The sequence below is a fragment of the Suricata suricatta genome, chromosome 8 (assembly GCF_006229205.1).
Source record: "Suricata suricatta isolate VVHF042 chromosome 8, meerkat_22Aug2017_6uvM2_HiC, whole genome shotgun sequence".
In the NCBI taxonomy this organism is placed as follows: Eukaryota; Metazoa; Chordata; class Mammalia; order Carnivora; family Herpestidae; genus Suricata; species Suricata suricatta.
In genome coordinates, this window is record NC_043707.1 from 107,569,874 (window position 1) to 107,591,227 (window position 21,354).

The 21,354-nt window shown below is 46.9% G+C and overlaps 1 protein-coding gene across 5 annotated transcripts in view; it reads right to left on the reverse strand.

The window, feature by feature from the left end:
* Window positions 1–21,354, reverse strand: part of ARMH1 (armadillo like helical domain containing 1) — a 51,780-nt gene that overhangs the window by 11,390 nt on the left and 19,036 nt on the right. For all 5 annotated transcript variants that reach the window (XM_029949093.1, XM_029949090.1, XM_029949091.1 and 2 more), the window contains 4 exons: window positions 19,825–19,893; window positions 18,976–19,142; window positions 17,911–18,107; window positions 14,347–14,431 (listed from right to left, as the gene is read on the reverse strand). In XM_029949093.1, the coding sequence (XP_029804953.1) occupies window positions 14,347–14,431; window positions 17,911–18,107; window positions 18,976–19,142; window positions 19,825–19,893 (518 nt within the window). The remainder of the gene's footprint in view (window positions 1–14,346; window positions 14,432–17,910; window positions 18,108–18,975; window positions 19,143–19,824; window positions 19,894–21,354) is intronic.

A 21,354-nucleotide genomic window follows, 5' to 3' on the forward strand; every position in this document is an offset into this window, starting at 1 on the left:
CCATGGGGAGGAGGGAGGGACTAGAATTATGAATGTGGCAAAGTACATGCCACCCTTGGGGCTGGGCAAGCAGGGAGGTCTGCCTGGGGGATATGGAGTGATGGCCCATGGAGTGAGAGCTGAGCCCAAAGACACGGGCTGCCTTCCGAGGGCTTTGCATGTGTCAACCACTCTATAGTGGTGACATGTCTTTCATGTCAGAGGAAGCTGACTTAAAGAGATTGAGTAGCTTGCCCAAGGTCAAACAGCTAATCAGTAGCAGAATGAGTCTTTTGGATTGCAAAGCTCATATTCTTCACCACTAAGCTCCACTACCTTGGCTCTGGTAGACTAGGAGAGAAGGCTGGAGAGATGGAGATTGGTTTAGACGTGAGACATATAAAGATAGGAGTCGCAGCAGTGGAGACAGAATGAAGAAGAGAGAGACTTGAACAATGTTAAGGAATTAGAGTCTTGTTAGAAGTTGGTTGCGGGTGGGAAGCAGGAAGAAATGTTGAGGACCTACATTTCCAGCCTTGGGTGCTTTTCACTGAGATTGGGACCTTGGGCTGGAATCTCGGGAGTCCAATTCTGAACTTGGTCAGTGACATCCAAGGGGAGATGTTCAGAAGGCAAATGGGGACAAGGCTCAGGAGAGCAGAGTGAGCTGGAGAGAGGTCACTCAACTGCTCTGCCCATCTGCCACAAAATGGGAATACTAATTGTGTCTACCTCATCGGCTTGTTGTGAGAATTAATGAGCGGAGAGCTGGAGCAGTACCTAACATGGAGTAAATACCTTATAAAGGCTAGCCGTTAGTGTTTCTATCACTATAGGCAGTTTTTACAACTGTGGGAATAGATGAGGTACCTCAGACAGAAAGGAGAAGAGCAGGGGACCTGAGATTGAATCCTGAGAGAAACAGAAAGAAAGCTGCACCTGAGGACTGGTGGAGGGATGAATGTGCAAAGGACTGAGCAGCAGTTCCCAGAGAGATAGGAGGAAACCCGGAGAGTGCTGGAGAGGGCGGGCGTCTGGGAAGGAAGAGATCAGTTTCCAGGGAGGAGGGTGGTGAGGGAGAAGGTTTGAGCCATTGAGAGGTCATGCCCAGGGAGGCTGAGAAGTAGTTCGGCAGGAACCCCCACGATTTCATTTGACAAACCGGTTGGGTACAGTCAGCTATAGTGGTAGTGCTGACTGGAACAGCAGGAAACAAAACAGATGCAAGGGGTAGCCCACTGACACTCGAAGGAGACTTGAGTGCAAAAGGAGAGATTGCTCCAATCCAAAGAAGAACCACAGAACCCACAGCCTGTCAGCCCGGGAAGAAAATTTCTGGATCACCTGGCTGGTAGCTGAAGAAAGCGGGAACAAATGACTTGCTCTGGGAGTCACAATGAATAGGAGACAGGGTTGTAGCAGCGGGCTCAGTATTCTTTGCACAGACGGAACCTTAGAAATGGCATTGCACCTGGGAGCTGTGGAAATGGCACGCAACTATTTCTAAGGCACTCAGCACAGAGGAAGTTTGTTTTACGATTCTTCGCTCCTAGAGCCTTGGGAAACCCTGGTCTCGGTTCTGTCTTCACTTTCATACGAGACTGCTACCTACTGGCCGCATGTGAGAAGTGTGCTTCGGTGCGCGTCCGTACGCAGTTGGGCTTCCTTTCCTAGCAAGTGTGAATACATTTGGCAAGTTGTTGCTATAAGGAGCTTATAATTTATAAGATGCCAATGTCAGGCATCTTCCTGACCAACCGCATTCTATCTCTGACTCCTGTACACCTCACCACCTCTTTCACTACATCTTGTTCAAAGCCCGATGTTGAAACACAGAAAACATATTTTACACAGTATTTCTTTTAAAACACTCAGGCAAAGGGGCACCTGGGTGGCTCAGTCTGTCGCGTTGAGCGACCAACTCTGGTTTTGCCTCAGGTCATGATCTGGCAGTTTGTGGGATTGAGCCCCTCAACAGGCTCTGTGGTGCCAGCGTGAGCCTGCTTGGGATTCTCTCTTTCCCCCTCTCTCTGCCACCCCAACCCCCTGGCGTACATGCTTCCTTTCTCAAAAATAAATAAAAATTTAAAAAGAAGTCACACGTTAAAGTAATTAATGTTATTGCTCTGGTGGTGTAGGTACTGCCTAGTTAAGAATTACTGTACCTGTCTCCCGTAGACATCTGCTCTTCCAGGCAAGGCTCACTAAGTCCAACTGCGCCCGTGTGCTGGCGCCTGGGACCCGCCCTGACACCTGCGTGGAGCACCGCTGCCCAAGACGCACAAGGGGAGACCGGCCAGGCCAGGGCAGACGCAGAGGCGCTGCGGGCCAGGCAAACCTGGCACTTAGAAACCTGTTTTCCCTAAGAACGTTCTATTAAAAAAGAAACAAAAAAACGATGGGAGACTATATAATAAAACTTAGGAACACTGAATAAAGAGTGGCAGTTGAAGTGCTCAGATAATTTTGGGGAAATAATGCATCTTTTAAGAATATGCAGCAGACTTTTTATGGTAAACTATCCATTAGTGTCAGAGCCTTGTGATTGTTCGATGGAGCTGCACAGGATGGGCAGCCTCTTACGCAGCAGGAAAGGCTGAAACTGCTGATAATAAGGGTTAGCTCAGAAGAGGAGAGCAAAGGCACAAGGTTCTATGGGGCAAAAGTGTGGTCTTAAAAATGAGATCTTATAGTATTTGCATGACCCTGTGAAGGGCATGAAGCTAAGAAACATGATTATGTCTTATGATAATAATAATATTATCTATCCTCAGGTTTTTTCCTGTTTATCAAAAGTAAAAATTTCAAAAGTATGTTTTCGTAACACTGGAGAGACAGGATAGTGTTGCGATGAGGATTTGGACCTGCAGGGGTCAGACTGCCTGGGTGCGAACCACAGCTCTCCCACTTATTATCTCTGAGATTTTGGGTGGGTTATTCAAGTGCTCTGTGCCTCAGTTTTCTCATCTGTAAACTGGGGATGATAATAGTACCTACTTCTCAGAATTGTTCTGAGGGCTGTGTGACATGATTGAGGAGCTTAAAACACAGTCCTCACCAGTCCCAGGTAGCACTTACTGTCGTTATTACTGCTGCTTCAGAGCTCTACCAGGGCAGGGACTTCGTTTTGTTTGTCGCTATACACTCAGTACCCAGCCTAGTGCCTGCTCTTTTGAATAAGTAAATGACTGGACAAAAAATCTTAAGCCATTGAAAAGTAAACTAAGAAGGGGTGGCTGGGTGGCTCAGTCAGTTGAGTGTCTGCCTTTTGATTTTGGCTCAGGTCTGATCCCAGGGTCCTGGTATGAAGCCCTAGGTTGGGATCTGCGCTGAGCGTGAAGTCTGTTTGAGATTCTCATTCTCTCTCTCTGCCCCTTTCTCCCTCCTTCCCATCTATAAAATAAAATAAAATAAAACCAATAAAGGACATTATCAAAAAAATGAAAAGACAGCCTACAGAATGGGAGAAACCATTCTAGTATCCAGGATATATAAAGAACTCTTACAACTCAACAGCAAAAAGACAAACAACCCAATTTTATTTTTTTATTTTTATTTTTTAATATTTTATTTATTTTTAATACAGAGAGAGACAGAGCATGAGAGGGGGAGGGGCAGAGAGAGAAGGAGACACAGAACTGGAAGCAGGCTCTAGGCTCTGAGCTAGCTGTTAGCACAGAGCCTGATGTGGGACTCGAACCCACGAACATGAGATCTGACCTGGGCCGAAGCCGGAGGCCCAACCGACTGAGCCACCCAGGCGCCCCACAAACAACCCAATTTTAAAAATGGGCAAAAGCCTTGCATAGGTATTTCTCCAAGGAAGAAATATCAATGGCCAATAGGCACTTGAAAAGATGTTCAACATCTTTAGTCATTAGGACCATGCAAACCCAAACCACTCCATATGCACTAGGTTGGTTACAAAAAAGATAAATAAGTAAAATAAAAAGGAAAATGATAAGTGTTCGTAAAGATGTAGAGAAATTGGAACCCTCATACATTTGACAGTTTCTCAAAAGGTTAAACGGAATTACCATAAGACCTAGCAATTCCACCAGATATATACCCCAAAGAATTGAAAACAGGCACTAAAAATGTACATGTACATGCATGGTGTTCATAGCAGCACTATCCACAATAGCCAGAAGGGGGAGACAACCCAGATGTCCATCAGTGGATGACCGGACACATTGTGGTCTATACGCACAACGGAGTATCATTGAGCCATAAGAAAGAAGGAAGTCTGAAACATGCTTCCACACAGATGAACGTTGAAAACATGCTGAGTGAAAGTAACCAGATGCAAAAGGCCCCACATTGCACGATTCTGTTCATATGAAATATACAGAATATTTAAATCCATGGAGACAGAATGAAGAGTGGCAGTTTCCAGGAGCTGAGGGGAAGGAATGAGGAGCAAATGCCTAATGCTACAGAGTATCCTTTTGGGGGGATGAAATGTCTCAGAGCAAAATAGAGGTGATGGTCACACAACACTGTGAATGTACTAAACACCACTGAATTGTTCATTTTAAATTGGTTAATTTTCTGTTATGGGAATCTCACCTCAATTTTAAATAAAGTCTTTTTTTTTAATGTTTTATTTATTTTTGATACAGGGAGAGACAGGCATGAGAGGGGGAGGGGCAGAGAGAGAAGGAGACACAGAACCAGAAGCAGGCTCCAGGCTCTGAGCTAGCTGTCAGCACAGAGCCTGACGCGGGGCTCGAACCCACGAACGTGAGATCTGACCTGAGCTGAAGCCGGAGGCTTAATCGACTGAGCCACCCAGGCGCCCCTCACCTCAATTTTAAAAATGCCTTTATGGGGGCACCACGGTGGCTCAGTCTGTTAAGTGTCTGACTCTTGATTTCAGCTCAGGTCATGATCTCATGGTCATGAGATCAAGCCCCGCATCAGGCTCCATGCTGATCGTGAAACTTGCTTGGGATTCTCTCTCTTCCTTTCTCTATGCCCCTCCCCACCCCACCTCAAATAAATAAACATTAAAAAATGCCTTAATGAAGAAAAAATGAAATGAGCCAAATCTGTGATTGATTTCTATATAAATCATTCTCCTTAGTATTAGGAATCTGTGTAACTTCACAAAACCTAAGAAAAATTAACAATGAAATTCATGTCCACTGCCAGTCTCTCTCCAGGTCTCTGAGGGGCAGGGGAAGAGATTCAAAGACTTGTCTATGTTTGTCCTGTCACTTAGGCCACTGTTTCTCTGAACTACATTTCTAGAAGAGTCTACTTTGTTAGTGAAGTACAATTTGCTCAGCCATTAATCCTGCTTTTGTACTTTGTGGCTGATAAGCTACACTTTATTTTTTATTTTTTTTAACGTTTTATTTATTTTTGATACAGAGAGAGAGCATGAGAGGGGGAGGTGCAGAGAGAGAAGGAGACACAGAACCGGAAACAGGCTCCAGGCTCTGAGCTAGCCGTTAGCACAGAGCGTGACGCGGGGCTCGAACCCACGACCGTGAGATCTGACCTGAGCCGAAGCCGGAGGCCCAACCAACTGAGCCACCCAGGCACCCCGATAAGCTACACTTTAAACTTCACTACATGAAACATGATAATTTATTAGCAAGTCAAATTAATCCTAGGTTCCAGGTCAATTAGACAAAAATGTTATTCCCAAGTAACTATTTTCCCAAATTCACAAACATTTCCATTTATCATGAACTGGTTTCTCATGCCTGTGTTTGTTTTCCAGCAATTTTTATGAGATGGTACAGTGGTTTTAAAATATGTCCACAGAAGTTTGAGTATGTTTCCTCTCAAGGGGTGGACCCCATTTCTCCTCCCGGGCTTCTAGTGAATGGGGTAAAACAGAAGCAACGGTATACGACTTGTGAGGTTAGATTATAAAAGGTAGTGGGGCCTCCTCTTTGCACTCCCTCAGATCACTCACTCTGGAGAAGCCAGCTGCCATGTTGTGAGGACACTCAAGCAGCCGGGTGGAGAGGCCTATGTGGTGAAGACTTGAGGCTTCCTGTCAACAACCAGCTTTAACTCGCCAGGCCGGTGAGTGAGCCACGATGACAGAAGGGCCTCCTCTACGTCGTCACACCTTTGGATGACCACGGCCCCAGCTCTCTGCTTGACTGCAACCTCATGAGATACCTGGGGCCCAAACCACTCGGTTAAGCTGTTCCCAGAGTCCTAACCCATAAACACTGTGTGAGATAATACATTTGTTTATTTTTTAGCCACTAAGTTTTGAGATAATTCGTTATATAGCAATGAGTCGGGATAGAGATGGATGGATTTAGGAGCTTTCATAGATTTATGCAAAGTGTGAATACAATGGCTTTCATTTTGTCTTCCTAGTGGCATTTTATGGAGTCCTCATTGGTCTCTGCCCAAGCTCTGTAGCCGCAGGGGCAGGGAGCGGGGGCAGGGAAGGGGACCCAGGGGAAGGAGCCTGCTGGGGTCCCCATGCTGCATAGCCTAGACTGCCCAGGCTTGAGAAGAGAGGATAGCAAGAGGTGGGACAGAGAAAGGGAGACCAAGGGCCAACAAAGGGCAGATGGGGGACCTGAAGGGCAGAGAGAGTGTGAAGTCTCTGAGAACTCTGAAGTCCCCATCTCCCTCAGCCCTCGTTTGTCCCATTAATACAGCCAATGCTCTAAACTTCACAAATATTTAAAGAAAACATGTCAGTAAATTGGTAATTTGGTGAATTGGGCACTCAGCAAATTGGTCATTTGGCCAATGGATTTTTGGCAAGCATGTATTTGGCAAATTAATTTGCAATGATTGGTCTGTTTCTAATTAAGTCACATATAGTAAGTTTTATGTTCCTAAGTAATAATTTATTTGTAGAAGATGCGAATGTATTTACACACACATATATATTTCAAATTCCCAACAGAACTCATTAATTTATTCTTCTGCGAAACTTTCTATGACTTTGAAATTTCTCCTCTCTAGGAAGGGAGGCCAGCGAGAGAGTAGTTCTGTGGCTTTGGACTGCTCGTCATGATTAAGTCGCTGCCTGCCACCAATTCCTGGAACAGCAATCTTCCCTGGGAGGAAACTGCCATTTTTCACTTCACAGAAATCATAAATGGAGATAAATTCCAGGCAGGACCACTTTGAAGAAGGCCTCTCTTAATTTTAATTTTGGCTCTCTGATGTTTAATGGGATCGTCATTAAAAGAAATTCTAAAATGTTAATTCTAGGGGAAAAAAAACCCTCAGAAATTAGTGGACACCAGTACCCTTTCCGTGGTTATTTCTACTTCGAAGTGAAGAACAGACAAGAATGGACAACCAGAGTCCCCGGCAGCGTGGATGAGAAAGCCATTCTCTGATGCACAGGCTTTCTCTCGCACTCTTTTGGGAGAACAAGGGTGCATTTGGAACCATACTAGACCCTGAGGCAAAAGGAGAAACCAGTAATAGTATCCACACTAGCCGGGCACCTGGGTGGCTCAGTCAGTTAAGCCTCCGACTTCAGCTCAGGTTATGATCTCATGTTTGTGGGTTCGAGCCCCGCGTCGAGCCCCGCGTAGGGCTCCGTGCTGACAGCTGGGAGCCTGGAGCCTGCTTCCGATTCTGTGTCTCTTTCTCTCTGCCCCTCCCTGCTCATGCTCTGTCTAGCTCTGTCTCGAACTGTCTCAAAAATAAATAAAACATTAAAAAAAAAAAGTATCCACACTAGCCTTTAGGTCCAGCTGTTCCCCCCGCCCCCATGTCTTCCAGGTGAGGCCCCAGATAACATGGAGTAGAGATAATCCATTTCTGCTGTGTCCTGTTGTAATCTTTGACCTCTGTACTGTGTGAGAGGAAAACAGTGACAGTTTTGTGACATGAAATCTGGGGTGGATTGTTAAAAGCAAAGGTAACCAGAGCACTCATGCCCTGCTCCTGTGGCCTTACTGTCTCCTACCTTCCTCTAAGAACTGCTTCTTTTTTCCCCCCTCTCCAAACCTTCTTCCTTGGCCCTAGCAACTCTCAGGAAATAAAGGGTAATTTACTACACATAGCCTCCACTGAGCCATCCCTCCAAATTCTGTTTCCAATATGATGCCTGTTTGGTAATAATTAGGGTATGTGCGACTCACCCGTCTCCGTTCATTCATTCAACAAATATTTAAGAGTCTACTTTTGCCAGTACTGTTCAGGCGCTCGGGATACAATGGTAAACAAAGAAGAGGGTATCTCAGCTCTTTTGGAGCTGACTTTCTTCCAGAGCACAAACGAACACGTACACAAATGAACAAGGTGATTTCTAAAGAAGATAGCGCAATGATGGGAGAGCCTGAGGTAGGCGGCAGGAGGGAAAGGGGAAACTCCCGAGAGAGTGGGCCTCTGCCAGAGGTGATGTCTAGCTGAAGTTTGAGAAGTTGTCCATCAATCCAAGGTCTAAAGGGGAAAGCCTTCCAGAAGCTTTGCTGGCCATGACAGGTGTCTAGATTTTACTGTGGGTGTAATGGGAAGCTGTTTTTGAAATGATCGTTCTGGCTGCAATGGCAGGATGGATTATAGGAGCCCGGAATGGAAGCAGAAGTTAGTGGACAAGTTGTTGGGTTAGCCTTGGGCGATCACGAGGTGGGGTTGGGGTGGACAAAGAGGGTAAGTAGGGGTAGAGCCAGAGAGAACTTGGCAAGGGTTGGATGGGGTGGGAGGTGAGAGAAAGTGCAGGTCATCTGGTACTAGTCTTACACTTTTTTACTTGTACAGTAAGTACAAGTAAAAGTGCTTTTAACCCTAAAAGGTGGTGGCACCTTTTACTGAAAATTGGAGAAAGAATAGGACTGGAGAAGAAAATCAAGAGTTCTGTTTTGGCTATCAATTTCAGATGTCTGGGGAGATTTCAGGGGAGAGGTCATGCTAGAGATGCAGTCCGGTGTCTGAATGTGTCACATATTTGTGGTGTGTAAAGCCAGGGGACTAGACAAAATCACAGGGGCAGAAGGTGTTGGTAAAGAGATGAGAAGTAGGCTGACTCAACAGCGTGGTAGGGAAATTGGGAGAAAGTAGCAAAGCAAGCAGAGCAAACACAGCTGACCGAGCTGGCAGGAGGAAAACCGGAAGTGGTGACACAGAAGCCCAGAGAAGAAAGCCAGATGCTTTGGGCCAATTGGGCCAAAGCAGCTGAGCGATCAAGTAGGAAGAAAATGGAAAAATGGGTAGCTGGAGCAGAACTTGGGTCAAGGAGGGGGATGCATCCTTAAACACTATCATTTAATTTAATTTGGGGGGATGTCTTTTAAATCTCTTTTAATCCATAGATTACCAAGGAGGGGCTCTCTTTTAAAGATGAAAGATATGGGGGTGGGTGCCTGAATGGCTCAGTTGGCTAAGTGTGCGACTCTTGATTTCAGCTCGGGTCATGATCTTGTGGTTTGTGGGCTAGAGCCCCACATTGGGCTCTGCGCTGACAACAAGGAGGTTGCTTGGGATTTCTCGCTCCCTTCCCCGCTTGTACTCTCTCAAAATAAATAAATAAACATTTTTTAAAAAGATGGGAGATACAGAACATATTTGCATGTCAATGGAGATGATCCACCAGAGAGAGAGAGAGAGGCTGTTATGAGAAGACTTTCTGAATGTGCTTCAGAGAATAAGCAGAAGCAGAAGATGGGGCGCTTGGGTGGTTCAGTCGGTTAAGCGTTCGACTCTTGGTTTCAGCTCAGGTCATGATCTCACGATGAAATCCAGTGTGGAACCTGCTTGGGATTCTCTCTCCTTCTCTCTCTCTCTCTGCCCTTCCCCTGCTTGTTCTGTCTCTCTCTCAAATAAGTAAATAAATAAACTTTAAAAAAACCCAGCAGCAGCAGAAGAGCTGGCCCGTGGTAGGAGCAGGGACACTTGGTAGTAATAAGAAAGAGAACAGAGAATGAGTAACGGGCCAGGCAGACTGGTAGATTTGGAGGTGGGGGTGTGTGTGGAGTTTTGAAAGAAAAAAGAGGTGAAGGTCTCTCCTGGCTCCTGCACCACTGACACCCACTGCAAGGGAAAGAGTCACCACATCTCCCAAGCCCCCGCACCCCATTTTCACTGGACTCTCCCTGAGAATCCCACTTTCCCTGTAGCCTTCTCAGCGGAAGGCTGCCAACGATCCCCTCCCAGCATGGGAGATAGAGTGCACGTCCTCTTACCCTCCTCCTTCCTTCTGAACCATTCATTTTTGTTTGTTTTTGTTTTGTTTTGAGAGAGAGAGAGAGAGAGTCGGGGAGGGGCAGAGGGAGAATCTCCAGGCTCCACACCCAGAACAGAGCTCGACATGGGGCTTGATCCCACAACCCAGAGATCATGACCTGAGCCAAAATCAAGGGTGGGAAACAACCAGCTGAGCCGCTCAGGCGCGCCTGACTGAGACACCCAGGTGCCCTATGAACAATTAATTTTTCTCTTCAATAAAAACAAACACAAGCCACTCCCCAGTACTTGGAGTAGTTCCTGGCACACCACAGACAAATCAATCTTTGTTTCTAAACAACAAACCAACTCTGCCCTTTTAAGGGTTAGTCCATTCAGCTGTATCACTTACTCCTCCTGGTCACAGGGTTCTATCTCTAACCACGACGGTTGCCATCATCCTGATCTTGCAATTTAGTGTCCTCCAACTCAGAGAAATTAATCTCTGATCCTCTGGGTCGTCACTGTTAGGACCGCATCTAAGACCTGTCGGGCCTTCCCTCCCTGCCTTTGGAAGAGTCTCAGAGGGAGCTAACACTGTGTTCTCTCCGGGAACTTCCACTCCACCAATTGTGTGGCATAGCTCCCCCTCGTGGAACGCCACACATGTACGTGCTCTACATTCCCAGTTACACCAAGACTATTTTTTAAAAATTTTTTAATGTTTTATTTGTTTTTGATACAGAGAGAGACAGAGCATGAGAGGAGGAGGGGCAGAGAGAGAAGGAGACACAGAACCAGAAGCAGGTTCCAGGCTCTGAGCTAGCCCTAAGCACAGAGCCTGACGCGGGGCTCGAACCCACGAACATGAGATCTGACCTGAGCCGAAGTCGGAGGCTTAACTGACTGAGCCACCCAGGTACCCCAACACCAAGACTATTTTGAAGCTCCTGGTAAAAAAAGAATGATTCATTCATTCAACAGACATCTTGGGCACCTGTTATGAGTCTGGCATATATGAAATAATCTTGAGGCTCACAGTGTCACTGTTATCACAGGAGCAGATATGAAACCAAAAGGGCAGTGAACAAACCTCATGCCTCTCCTGCCTCTGCCTCAGTGTGTGTGTGTGCAGTCCTCCCTCCCTCCCTCCCTCAACAGACATGCAACAAGGATCTACCCTATGCCAGAGACTGCACTGAGGGTATAGGACACAAGCGGGAAGAAGTGCACTGCAACTCTACACAGTGCATTCTGGGAGGGGTGCACCGGAGGGCAGGAGGGCGCCGGGTGGTACGAAGGAAGGAGGGCTGACATCTGGGCAGGGGTTGAAGGCAGGTGAGGGAAGGCCTTGGGACAGAAGTGCTTAAGCTAAGAAGTGATGACGACTGGGAGTAGTCATGTGAGCCACAGGGAGGTGTGGCGGGGAGGGAGGCTCACTGCCACCCCTCAGGCTGCCTGATAATGCTTCCTAACATGATTCCACTGCCAGGTCACCCCCTTGCTCCAACGCAGCGACAAGTCCCTGCTGCTGGGTCTGACTTTTACCCCCCCATTCACTGGAAACACCCCCCGAGCTAGGAGACTCTCCTTCAGCTGGTAATGGATTTCAACACAGCATTATTTCTCAATATACAAGGTCCATTTTCCCATGCACACCTGCAGGGGTCAAACAAATATGAAACTGGCAACGCTGCTGAAGGAAAAACTGACATTTAATTTCAACACTGCCTCCAAAAACCAAATGATATTGAAAGTCAGCCTCTGGACCTTTGTTGGTCTTCCCTGGTACCTCACATGCATACTTGAACCCTGGTACACACCTGCTCCTTCTGCCCCTCCCAGACTTCCTGGATCTGGCTCTCCTCCTGCGGAATCCTGATATGTACTGATGTCCAGACCTTTCCTGCTTTAACAGGTCTCTCTGTGCTGGCCTCCACAGCCCTGTTCACTCCCCCTTCTATATACCCTCTCATTCTCCATACCGAGGCAGTTCCCAGTCCTGTCCATTCTCTCTTCCCAGGGCCTGTATATTTGGCTAGACGAGCACTTTTTTTTAAAGATTAAAAAAAATTTTTTTTTTAAATAATCTCTACACCCAACGTGGGGCTTGAACTCACAACTTCAAGATCAAGAGTCACATGCTCCACTGACTGAGCCAGCAGGCAACCCTAGACCAGCACGTTCTTACTATGTTACCTGAACAATTTGAAAGGCCTCCCAACTGGCCTCAAGCCTCAAGAGTCTCCCAGCGGCTCTGACCTACTGCGGTACCACCACCCGGTCACCTCCCTGAGGCGGTGCTTTCCCTCTGCCACCCGCTGTTCCCCGTTCACTTTTCAATGGCTCTGTGCTGCCTACAGGAGAGTATCCGCTCCTCTTCCATCTGGCCTTCAGGGTGTTCCTCAATCTGGTCCTAGCCTGCCTTTTGAGATCTTCCTGGACCAAGGCCTCCCAAACCTCCACTAGATGATCCTCCTGTCACGCCTCAGATACATCTTGTGTCTCCCTATGTCTGGGACTTCATTTATACCACTCTCCCTTCCAGAATACCCTGCTCTGATCCTTTCTACCTTCCCAAATTCTTCCCATTCTCCAAGGCTCAGCTCAGATACCACCTTCTCAGCAAACCCTTTTTTGATCCCTCCTGTTGAAAACAATTTTTCTTCTTTGAACCACTCTAGGAACAGGGAAGGAAACGACATCCTGTAAACACCTGTCATGGGCTCATGTTAAAAGCATACACTTTAGGGGCACTTGGGTGGCTCAGTCAGTTAAGTGTCTGACGTCGGCTGAGGTCATGATCTCGTGGGCCGTGAGTATGAGCCCCGAGTCTGGCTGTGTGCTGACAGCTCAGAGCCTGGAGCCTGCTTTGGATTCCATGTCTCTGTCTCTCTCTGCCCTTCCCCTTTTTGCTCCTCTGTGTCTCTTTCCCTCTCTCTCTCTCTCAAAAATAAACATTAAAGGGGTGCCTGGGGGGCTCAGTCGGTTGGGCCTCCGACTTTGGCTCAGGTCAGATCTCACGCTCGTGGGTTTGAGCCCCGCGTCGGGCTCTGTGCTGACAGCCAGCTCAGAGCCTGGAGCCTGCTTCCGGTTCTGTGTCTCCTTCTCTCTCTGCCCCTCCCCCTCTCATGCTCTGTCTCTCTCTGTATCAAAAATAAATAAAACATTAAAAAAATTAAAAAAATAAACATTAAAAAAATTAAAAAGCATACACATTGGAGTCAAATCTGGTTTGAATCTAGTTAGCTGCATAACCTTGGGAAGCATACTGAATATCTCTGTGCTTTGATGCTTTAGCTTGAAACATAAAAATGCTTACCTCCACCATTTATTCATTTAAACATTTATTCACTTGAACATTCATTTGAACCTCTACCATTTATTCATTTGAAACCTAATATGTGCCAGGCTCTGTACTCTTGTGGTTCTTTTGAGAATTAAATGAAGTGATGCATAGAAAAGTGGCTGGCACATAGACGTCCTGAATACATGAAAACATATCAATACTACCACCATCCAGTGTAGTTTCTTAGGAGAAGGACAGTCCCCCCAGGTGATTTCTGTTTAGTGGGGAAGCACCACAAAAGACTGGGAACCAGAGCCAGCTCTGCACCCAGGCAGGTCCTAGCAAATGTCAAAGCACATGTGGCTGATTCAAAGTACAGAAAGTGGCTGTCATTTTCTGAATAACTTGTTGATCAGACCAAACCAGCATCTTCTATCTGCCAAGGTTATCCAGGGTACTTAACATCGTTCCTTGTGACTAAGAGAAAACTCTTATTGAATGATTGATTGATTGGAGTGTGAGCGGGGGAGGACAGAGTGTGAGTGGGGTATAGAGGATCCAAAGCAGACTCTGTGCTGACAGGCTGACAGCAGAGAGCCCGATGTGGGGCTCAAACTCATGAACCGGTAGATCATGATCTGAGCAGATGTTTAGCCCAAGTGAACCGTCAGATGCCCCATGACTAAGAGAAAACTCTAGGGGCGCCCGGGTGGCTTAGTCAGTTGCTCAGGTCATGATCTCGCAGTCTGGTCCATGAGTATGAGGCCCTGTGTCTGGCTCTGTGCTGACAGCTCGGAGCCTGGAGCCTGCCTCAGATTCTGTGTCTCCTTCTCTCTCTGCCCCTCCCCCACTCACACACTCTCTCTCAAAAATGAATAAATGTTAAAAAAAAGTTTAAAGCACGAAGGTGCCTAGCCCTCATGGTGACTCTGGAACCTGTGGGCGGGAGCAGACCCGGCCGCCTCCCCTACCTTCATACTGCACTTCCAGGTGCATCGTGCGCAGTACCTTCAGCACGCAGTCCACGATGCTGGGGTGTGTGGTTCCAATGATCGACTGACAAGACAGACAACAGGACAGGGTGGTTACTCCTTAGATCTAGTACACCCGGAAGAAATGAAAAGTGAACTTCCAGACAGCTAGCAGCCTGGCTGAGTGGGGAGAGGGTAGGGAGCGGTGAGTCAGGGGGTCTTGGCCTTTGCACCATCAAGTACATTTCTTCTCCAGAGGAGGGACAGAGACGGGGCAGCCAAGAATCAGACTGAGAGTCTGCTGAGGTTGCCACTGATCCCCTCTAGCTCAGGGGGCATTCAGTCGGGGTTAGCTGGTCACCTGCTGGTGGTGCGGGGACAAGCCTCCCCCCCCCTTGCTGGGGGGAGGGTGGGAACAGGGTGGGGACAGTGGAACTCATCCAGAATCCTAAATCTTCTCTCTCTCAGGAACCTCACCTGATGAAGGAACTCTTCCTTTCTACCTCTTCAACCTTTATGTGTGCATCTGTTCCTGTCTGTTAGCATGAAACACCCACAGGCTCACCCACATGGCACAGAACTGTCCTTCGGCTCAACCTTCTTTTGCTACTGCTCTTTTCTCCCTTTACACCTACGCTTTGCAGGAGCCCACGGGAAGCCACCTCATCTTCCATGCATCCTGCTTGGACAGACTGCTGCAATTTAAGTTTTCCTGCCATGGGACCAAGATTCACCCAAACGTTTCTTTTGGGGACCATCTTTCGGTTCTACCCACACTTAACCTCTCTGTTGTATTTGACCTAGCTGGTCATGTTCTCCTTACTGAAACTCTTTTCCCTTCATTTTCACAGTCCTATTTTTTCCCTGTTTTCATTTTATGGCCTCCATTGTTTTTTCTCAAAGAGGTTGAGTGGTATATGGAAAGACTAAGAACTCTGGGGGTGCCTGGGTGGTTCCATCAGTTAAGGGTCTGACTCTTGATTTTGGCTCAGGTCATGATCTCACGGTTTGTGAGATGAAGTCCTGTGTGGGGCTCTGCTCTGACAGCATGGAACCTGCTTGGGGTTCTCTCTCTCCCTCTTTCTCTGCCCTCCCCTGCTCGAGCTTTCTCTTTCTCTCTCACAATAAATAAACATTAAAAAAAAGTTCTGGGAAAACTAAGAACTCTGGAGTTAGTTTAATTTATTTATTTAAAAAATGTTTTAATGTTTATTCATTTTTGAGATAGAGAAAGACAGGTAGAGAAAGAGAGAGAGACAGAGAGAGAGAGCGAACATGAGTGGGGGAGGGTCAGAGAGAGAGGGAAACAGAATCCAAAGCAGGCTCCAGGCTCTGAGCTGTCAGCACAGCTGACACAGCACATGGGGCTTGAACTCACATATTGTGAGATCATGACCTGAGCTGAAGTCCAGTGCTTAACCAACTGAGCCACCCAAGTGCCCAATTTATTTTTTAATTTAAAAAATGCTAATATATTCATTTTCAGAGAGAGAGAGAGAGCATGAGTAGAGGAGGGGCAGAGAGAGAGAGGAAGAGAGAGAAGGTCAAGTAAGCTCCACGCTGTCAGCGCAGAGCCTGATGTGGGGCCCAATGTGGTCCCAAACCGACAAACCGTGAGATCGTGACCTGAGCTGAAACCAAGAACCAGATGCTCAACTGACTGAGCCACCCAGGTGCCCTGAGAGAGTTGTATTTATTTATTTATTTATTTATTTATTTATTTATTTATTTATTTTAAATGTTTTATTTATTTTTGATACAGAGAGAGACAGAGCATGAGAGGGGGAGGGGCAGAGAGAGAAGGAGACACAGAACCGGAAGCAGGCTCCAGGCTCTGAGCTAGATGTCAGCACAGAGCCCGACGCGGGGCTCGAACCCATGAACGTGAGATCTGACCTGAGCCGAAGCCGGAGGCCCAACCGACTGAGCCACCCAGGCACCCCGAGAGAGTTGTATTTAAATGCCCACTTCGTACATTTAAATGCCCACTTCTTACTTAGTGTGTGGACTTGAATAAGTCACTGAACACCCCTCAAGGCTCACTTACATCTTCTTTAAAATGGGGATAATGATGTCTGCCTCCATTAGCTATTATAAAGACTAAAGTAAGCCCCTGGCACAGTGCCTGGCAGGTGGTACTTTAAAAATGAAAACTGGAAATAATAATGATAACCCAGCTGTTTTGTCAGACTTTCCTCCTCCACTCATCTCTTAAATGCTGGCGTTCCTTCTCCTTACTTGGGTCATTTTAGCCGGCTGATCTTATTCACTTCTGTTGTTTTAGTTATCATTTTTCTGCTCATGAAACCCAGTGGGCATTTCTACTAGATGTCCTCAACAGTAAATCCTTGGTTGGGCTAGGAGTCGGAATTACATGGGGAGCTTAACAAGAAAAAGCATTACCAAAGGCTGCCTGAAACCTGTCAGAGTCTATGAGAGGGAGGCCCAGGATTTTTTTAAAATTTAATTTTATTTATTTTTGAGAGAGAGAGAAAGAGAATGAGCGCAAGTGGGGGAGGGGCAGCGAGAAGGGGAGACAGAATCCCAAGCAGGCTCCAGGCCATCAGCGTCCAGCCCAACTTGGCGGCTCAAACTCATGAATGGTAAGATCATGACCTGAGCTCAGATCAAGAGTGAGCTCACTGCACCATCCAGGTATCCCCAGGATTTGGTATTTTTTATGTAAATGACCTATTTATATCCTTTTTTTTTTTTAACCTATTTATATCTTCTGTAGCTGGCTGGGTCTGCTCCTTAGAGGGCACTTGGGAGTCACCGGGGTCCATCAAGTCACAGCCTAACTCCTCCCAAATCAGATCGGGTTTTCCTACTCTCTCTTGCTGTCACACAACTCCTCCTGATGCTAAGTCCAAAACTGGATGTCATTTTTGACTGCTTTTCTTTTACTGCCCCTGTCCCACTCATTTGCCTTAGAAATGTCTGTCTGACCGTGTTGTCTCTGTTCCCACTGCCACAGTTCAGACCTTACCATTCCTTTGACCTCTTGTTTTGCTGCCTCCACTGAGTCTGGAGCTGTTTCCAGAGCTCTTAGTAATTTACCTCGAGCCCAATCTTGGAGCCTCCCTTCCCTCCTCACTCGCACAGTATCTTCATGTGGCCACCATGTCCCAAATCTGCTTCCACTCGCATTCAAGGGCACTGAGAGGAAGATAGAGCCCACAAGAGAAAAGGAGCTTTCCCAAGCCCTGGCGATCTGGCCTCTCGCTTCCATGCCCGCTACAAATGCTCCGGTGATGCCTTCCCTACCAAATTGACTCCTGTAAGCTTTTCTACAGTCTTTTCATCATCCTTGTTGCTTGTCTCAACCACTTTTAAGTCTGCCAACATCTTTCTGATCCTTAAGTAAACAGGACAAATCACTCTGCTGGGAGACATGAACTCTTTGCCCCGCCTTGGCTTTCTGAAAGTAACGCTGATTGAACAGCAGACGTACAAGGGGAGGCTGAGCTCGGTTTCTCATACCTGAGTGAGGTGCAACTGTGGAAGGTAATTTTCAGGTTAGTGTGTTGAATCAGAACCACAGGAGCACGTGGCCCGCCTCACCTGTGCAGTCCTGAGAGTCTGCAGGGACAGCTGCTGAGCTTTGGGGGACGCACAGGACAGCAAAGCTATTAGACCTTTGTACACTTGATTCTGGTACTTGGGATTGCCATGGACCAAAGAATCCAAGAGAATCTGCACTTCTTCCTGGGACTCTTCTGATTTAGACTTTGCCAAAAATTCTGCTATGGATCTTACACCTGAACAAAGAAGAGAGGAAATGCCTAATTGGAAGGGATTTATGAGAAAGAGCCTCACTTGAGATTACATAATACGGGGTGAGGACTGAGATGTGTTACCCAAGCCCATTTGAGTGAAGTGAAAATCAAGGCTTAGTTCTTGCACTGCCTCACCGTCTTGCCTGCCGTCCGTGGCCAGAGGATTTAGTTTCAACCTAGGGCACGTCAGCTTGTCAAAATCTGTTTGAAAGTTTAAAGTGGCTCTGCGAAATGCACAACTAAACACGTGTTTGGGATTGCCATGTGATGATGAACACGTGTGCAGTGTTCAGCAGTTCACTAAATGTTCTGACACATGCTGCCTCATTTAATCACTTACTGAGAGGGAGGTGTTAGTCCCATTTTACGGATAAATACACTGAGGCTCAGAGAGGCCGTGGGGAGACATAGAGGAGAACCATGATGAAAAGCACAGCGAGGGAAGTACTTTGAAATGCGGACGCATCAGGGGATGTCATCTTCTTTATCTACCTTGATCAGGGCACTTGATGGAACATTCATAACTCACTTAATTTCACAAAGGATTTTAGGCAATGGCTCAATAAATCTTTGCTGAATGGATGCATGAAAGAGGATATATTTAAAATGGAGAACTATTTCCAAAACCACCATGGGAAGATCTGAGCAAATGACAAATCAAGGAAATCATAAAGCTGACTCTTCTGGCAGTGATGTGGACAGGGGCTAATTGGCTCCACCGTACAAACTGCTTCTGTGCAACCAGTTCCATGACGCGTTTTTCTAGAGCAGTGCCGGGCGTGGACACGTTTTCACCCTGGCCCCAGGGAGACATGGAATCACCACCCACCCTGTCATACACAGTACCTACCGTAGCTTTCACAAATGAGCTCCTTGTACTTCCTGCCAGAGTTCGCAATGACCTGAAGTAGCCTGATGGATTCCTTCTTGTCCTCCTCCTTGATCTTCTCCAGCCCAAGTATTTCCAAGAGTGTTAGGATGCCTCCAACCTCGAGAAATTCTATAAGGTACCGATTACTGTCCAGAAGAGTACAAGAGGAGTAGTAAGACGACTGTCAGGTTCCTTGACACTCACTTCTCTAAGGGATCTCAAGGGCCTTTCTTCACATACTTTGCCCTCCGATTTGGAAGTGTTCAGGTGCAAAGTGACCCAATAACTTGGAAGTTCTTCCTTCTAGCAGTAAACGCAAAAGTTAAATATAACGGACATTTCTTGTGTGTGGTTTTTCAGCACCTGTTTCTCTTCTTGAAAAGGCACCTCAACTGACCCTTGGGGAATCACGCCTCTGCCACTCAAAGGCCATGTGGTTTTGGCAGGATGAGCAGGTGACAGGGCACGCCGTCATTCTGACTGCAGTAATTGGTTGGGACCAGCCATGTGACCTCAGTTGGTTCAATCGGGTTCAAAACCAGGGACTTTCTTAGGAATCCCTGGGAAAGATATGCTCCCTTTTGGGTGGGCTGAGCTGGAAGGATGCATGGCTGGAGCTCCCGAGAGCCATACTCTCAGAACAGAGCTAAGAAATAGAGAAAAGGAGAGGGAGGGACCAAGTACTGATGACATTTTTTGAGACCCTGGATCTAGTCAGGCCGTAAATCTGGGTTTCTACCCAGGTGGTCCCACATGGTGTGAATGCCAAGGGCACCATGAGCCCAACAGGCAACTGAGACCCCAGAACCTCTCTGGAATAGAACTCACCTGCTTACAGCTGACAAGAAGATGCCAATTGACTTTAGAAGCTTATCTAAACACCAACCAGTCATATAGCTGTATGACAAGTTAAAGAGTGAATTCCAGGGTGGTTCTCCACACAGGAACCAGGTCCTTTGTCTGACTCCTAGTCATCATCTATGATGATGATGGCCCATTCTTGGGCCTACATCTATGGCCCAGGATGACTGACAGTTGAATTGTGTTCTTTATCTGAGAAGGGCCCTTAGGGTGAAGGGGAAGTGGAAACAAACACAGGGTGGGGGGATGCTGGTAGGCATGTTCACAGTCCCCCAGGAAGCTTTACTGCGGTGGTTCAGCAACCTTCACTCTGACAGGCCCCCAAGACAGCAAGGAGGCTCTGATGAATATAAGGTGCGTGGAGAAAGCATAGTCAATTTTCCGAGCCTCTCTATACCATGACCATTGCACCCTTGGGTCTCAGCACAGTTCATTACTTTGTGCCTCATTTTTAGACTTCTCTAAAAATAATCAGCTTCATCATTAATTCTCAATTTTGTACTTGCTCAAAGCTTTACACTGGAGGTCACTATCTTTATGAAGAATTGCGTGTCTTCCTAATAAGAACAACGGGAGATAGTAGAAAAATTAAACTCTGATTTAAAACAACCTCAGTATTTAATGTTATTTTTTAATGTGAGCCTTGCAAAAAGCTTCATTGTAATAAAGCACCCAGAGCACGCATCAGCTCAGATACAAGGTATGAAATCAAGCCACAACAGAAAAGGAACCAGTCAACAATTACTAGGCTCATAACACATCACAGGCTCTTAGAACACTTAAGAAATTAGCTGAAATTATTGCAGCTCATGGAGGATGACTGAGAGCTTCCAAGACTGATAAAGGCTAATGTAATGGGTTGGAGGTAATGGTGCTTTGTTGGGGGGGAGGAGGGCGCGTGAAGCAAATTATCTCTGCTGCACCCTGGTTCCCAGGATGCCAATAGAAGTGGAGACAGATTGGCTCATTAGGAAAGGCTCTTTGCTGCAAAAACAGGGTTTGCTCGGGAGCCAGGCTCCCCTGCCTGTTGCCGCTACGGCTGGGGGCCAGGATATCAGCCCACAGGATAGTGTCTATTCCTCCATTGTCTTCCACCCAGCTCCCCATGAGCCCAGCTCCCTCCCCCTGCACTCCCCCTTCCCCTGTTCCTACCTCATTGCCTTCTCCCTCTTCTCCTCAGTTACCAGCTAGGCTTACCAACTTTTGTCACCTCTTTTTCCTCTGCCCCAGGCTAGTCGTGCTTTCACAGTCACTCATTATACATATTTCTGGTCCATTATTCCCAGCAATTAGTTCCAGAAGTTTGTCACGATATCAGCAGGTGCGAACCAGTATTAAGTATTCATTGTGGGCCAGGCACTGTGCTACTTTGCTTGCATTGTCACACTGAATCCTCACCACACTCGCAGGGGCTGCTATTGACATGTCTGTCTACTTCATGAGGATGCAATCTCAGTCAGGTTAATGACCCCTCCAAGTCCCAAAGGTAACTGATGG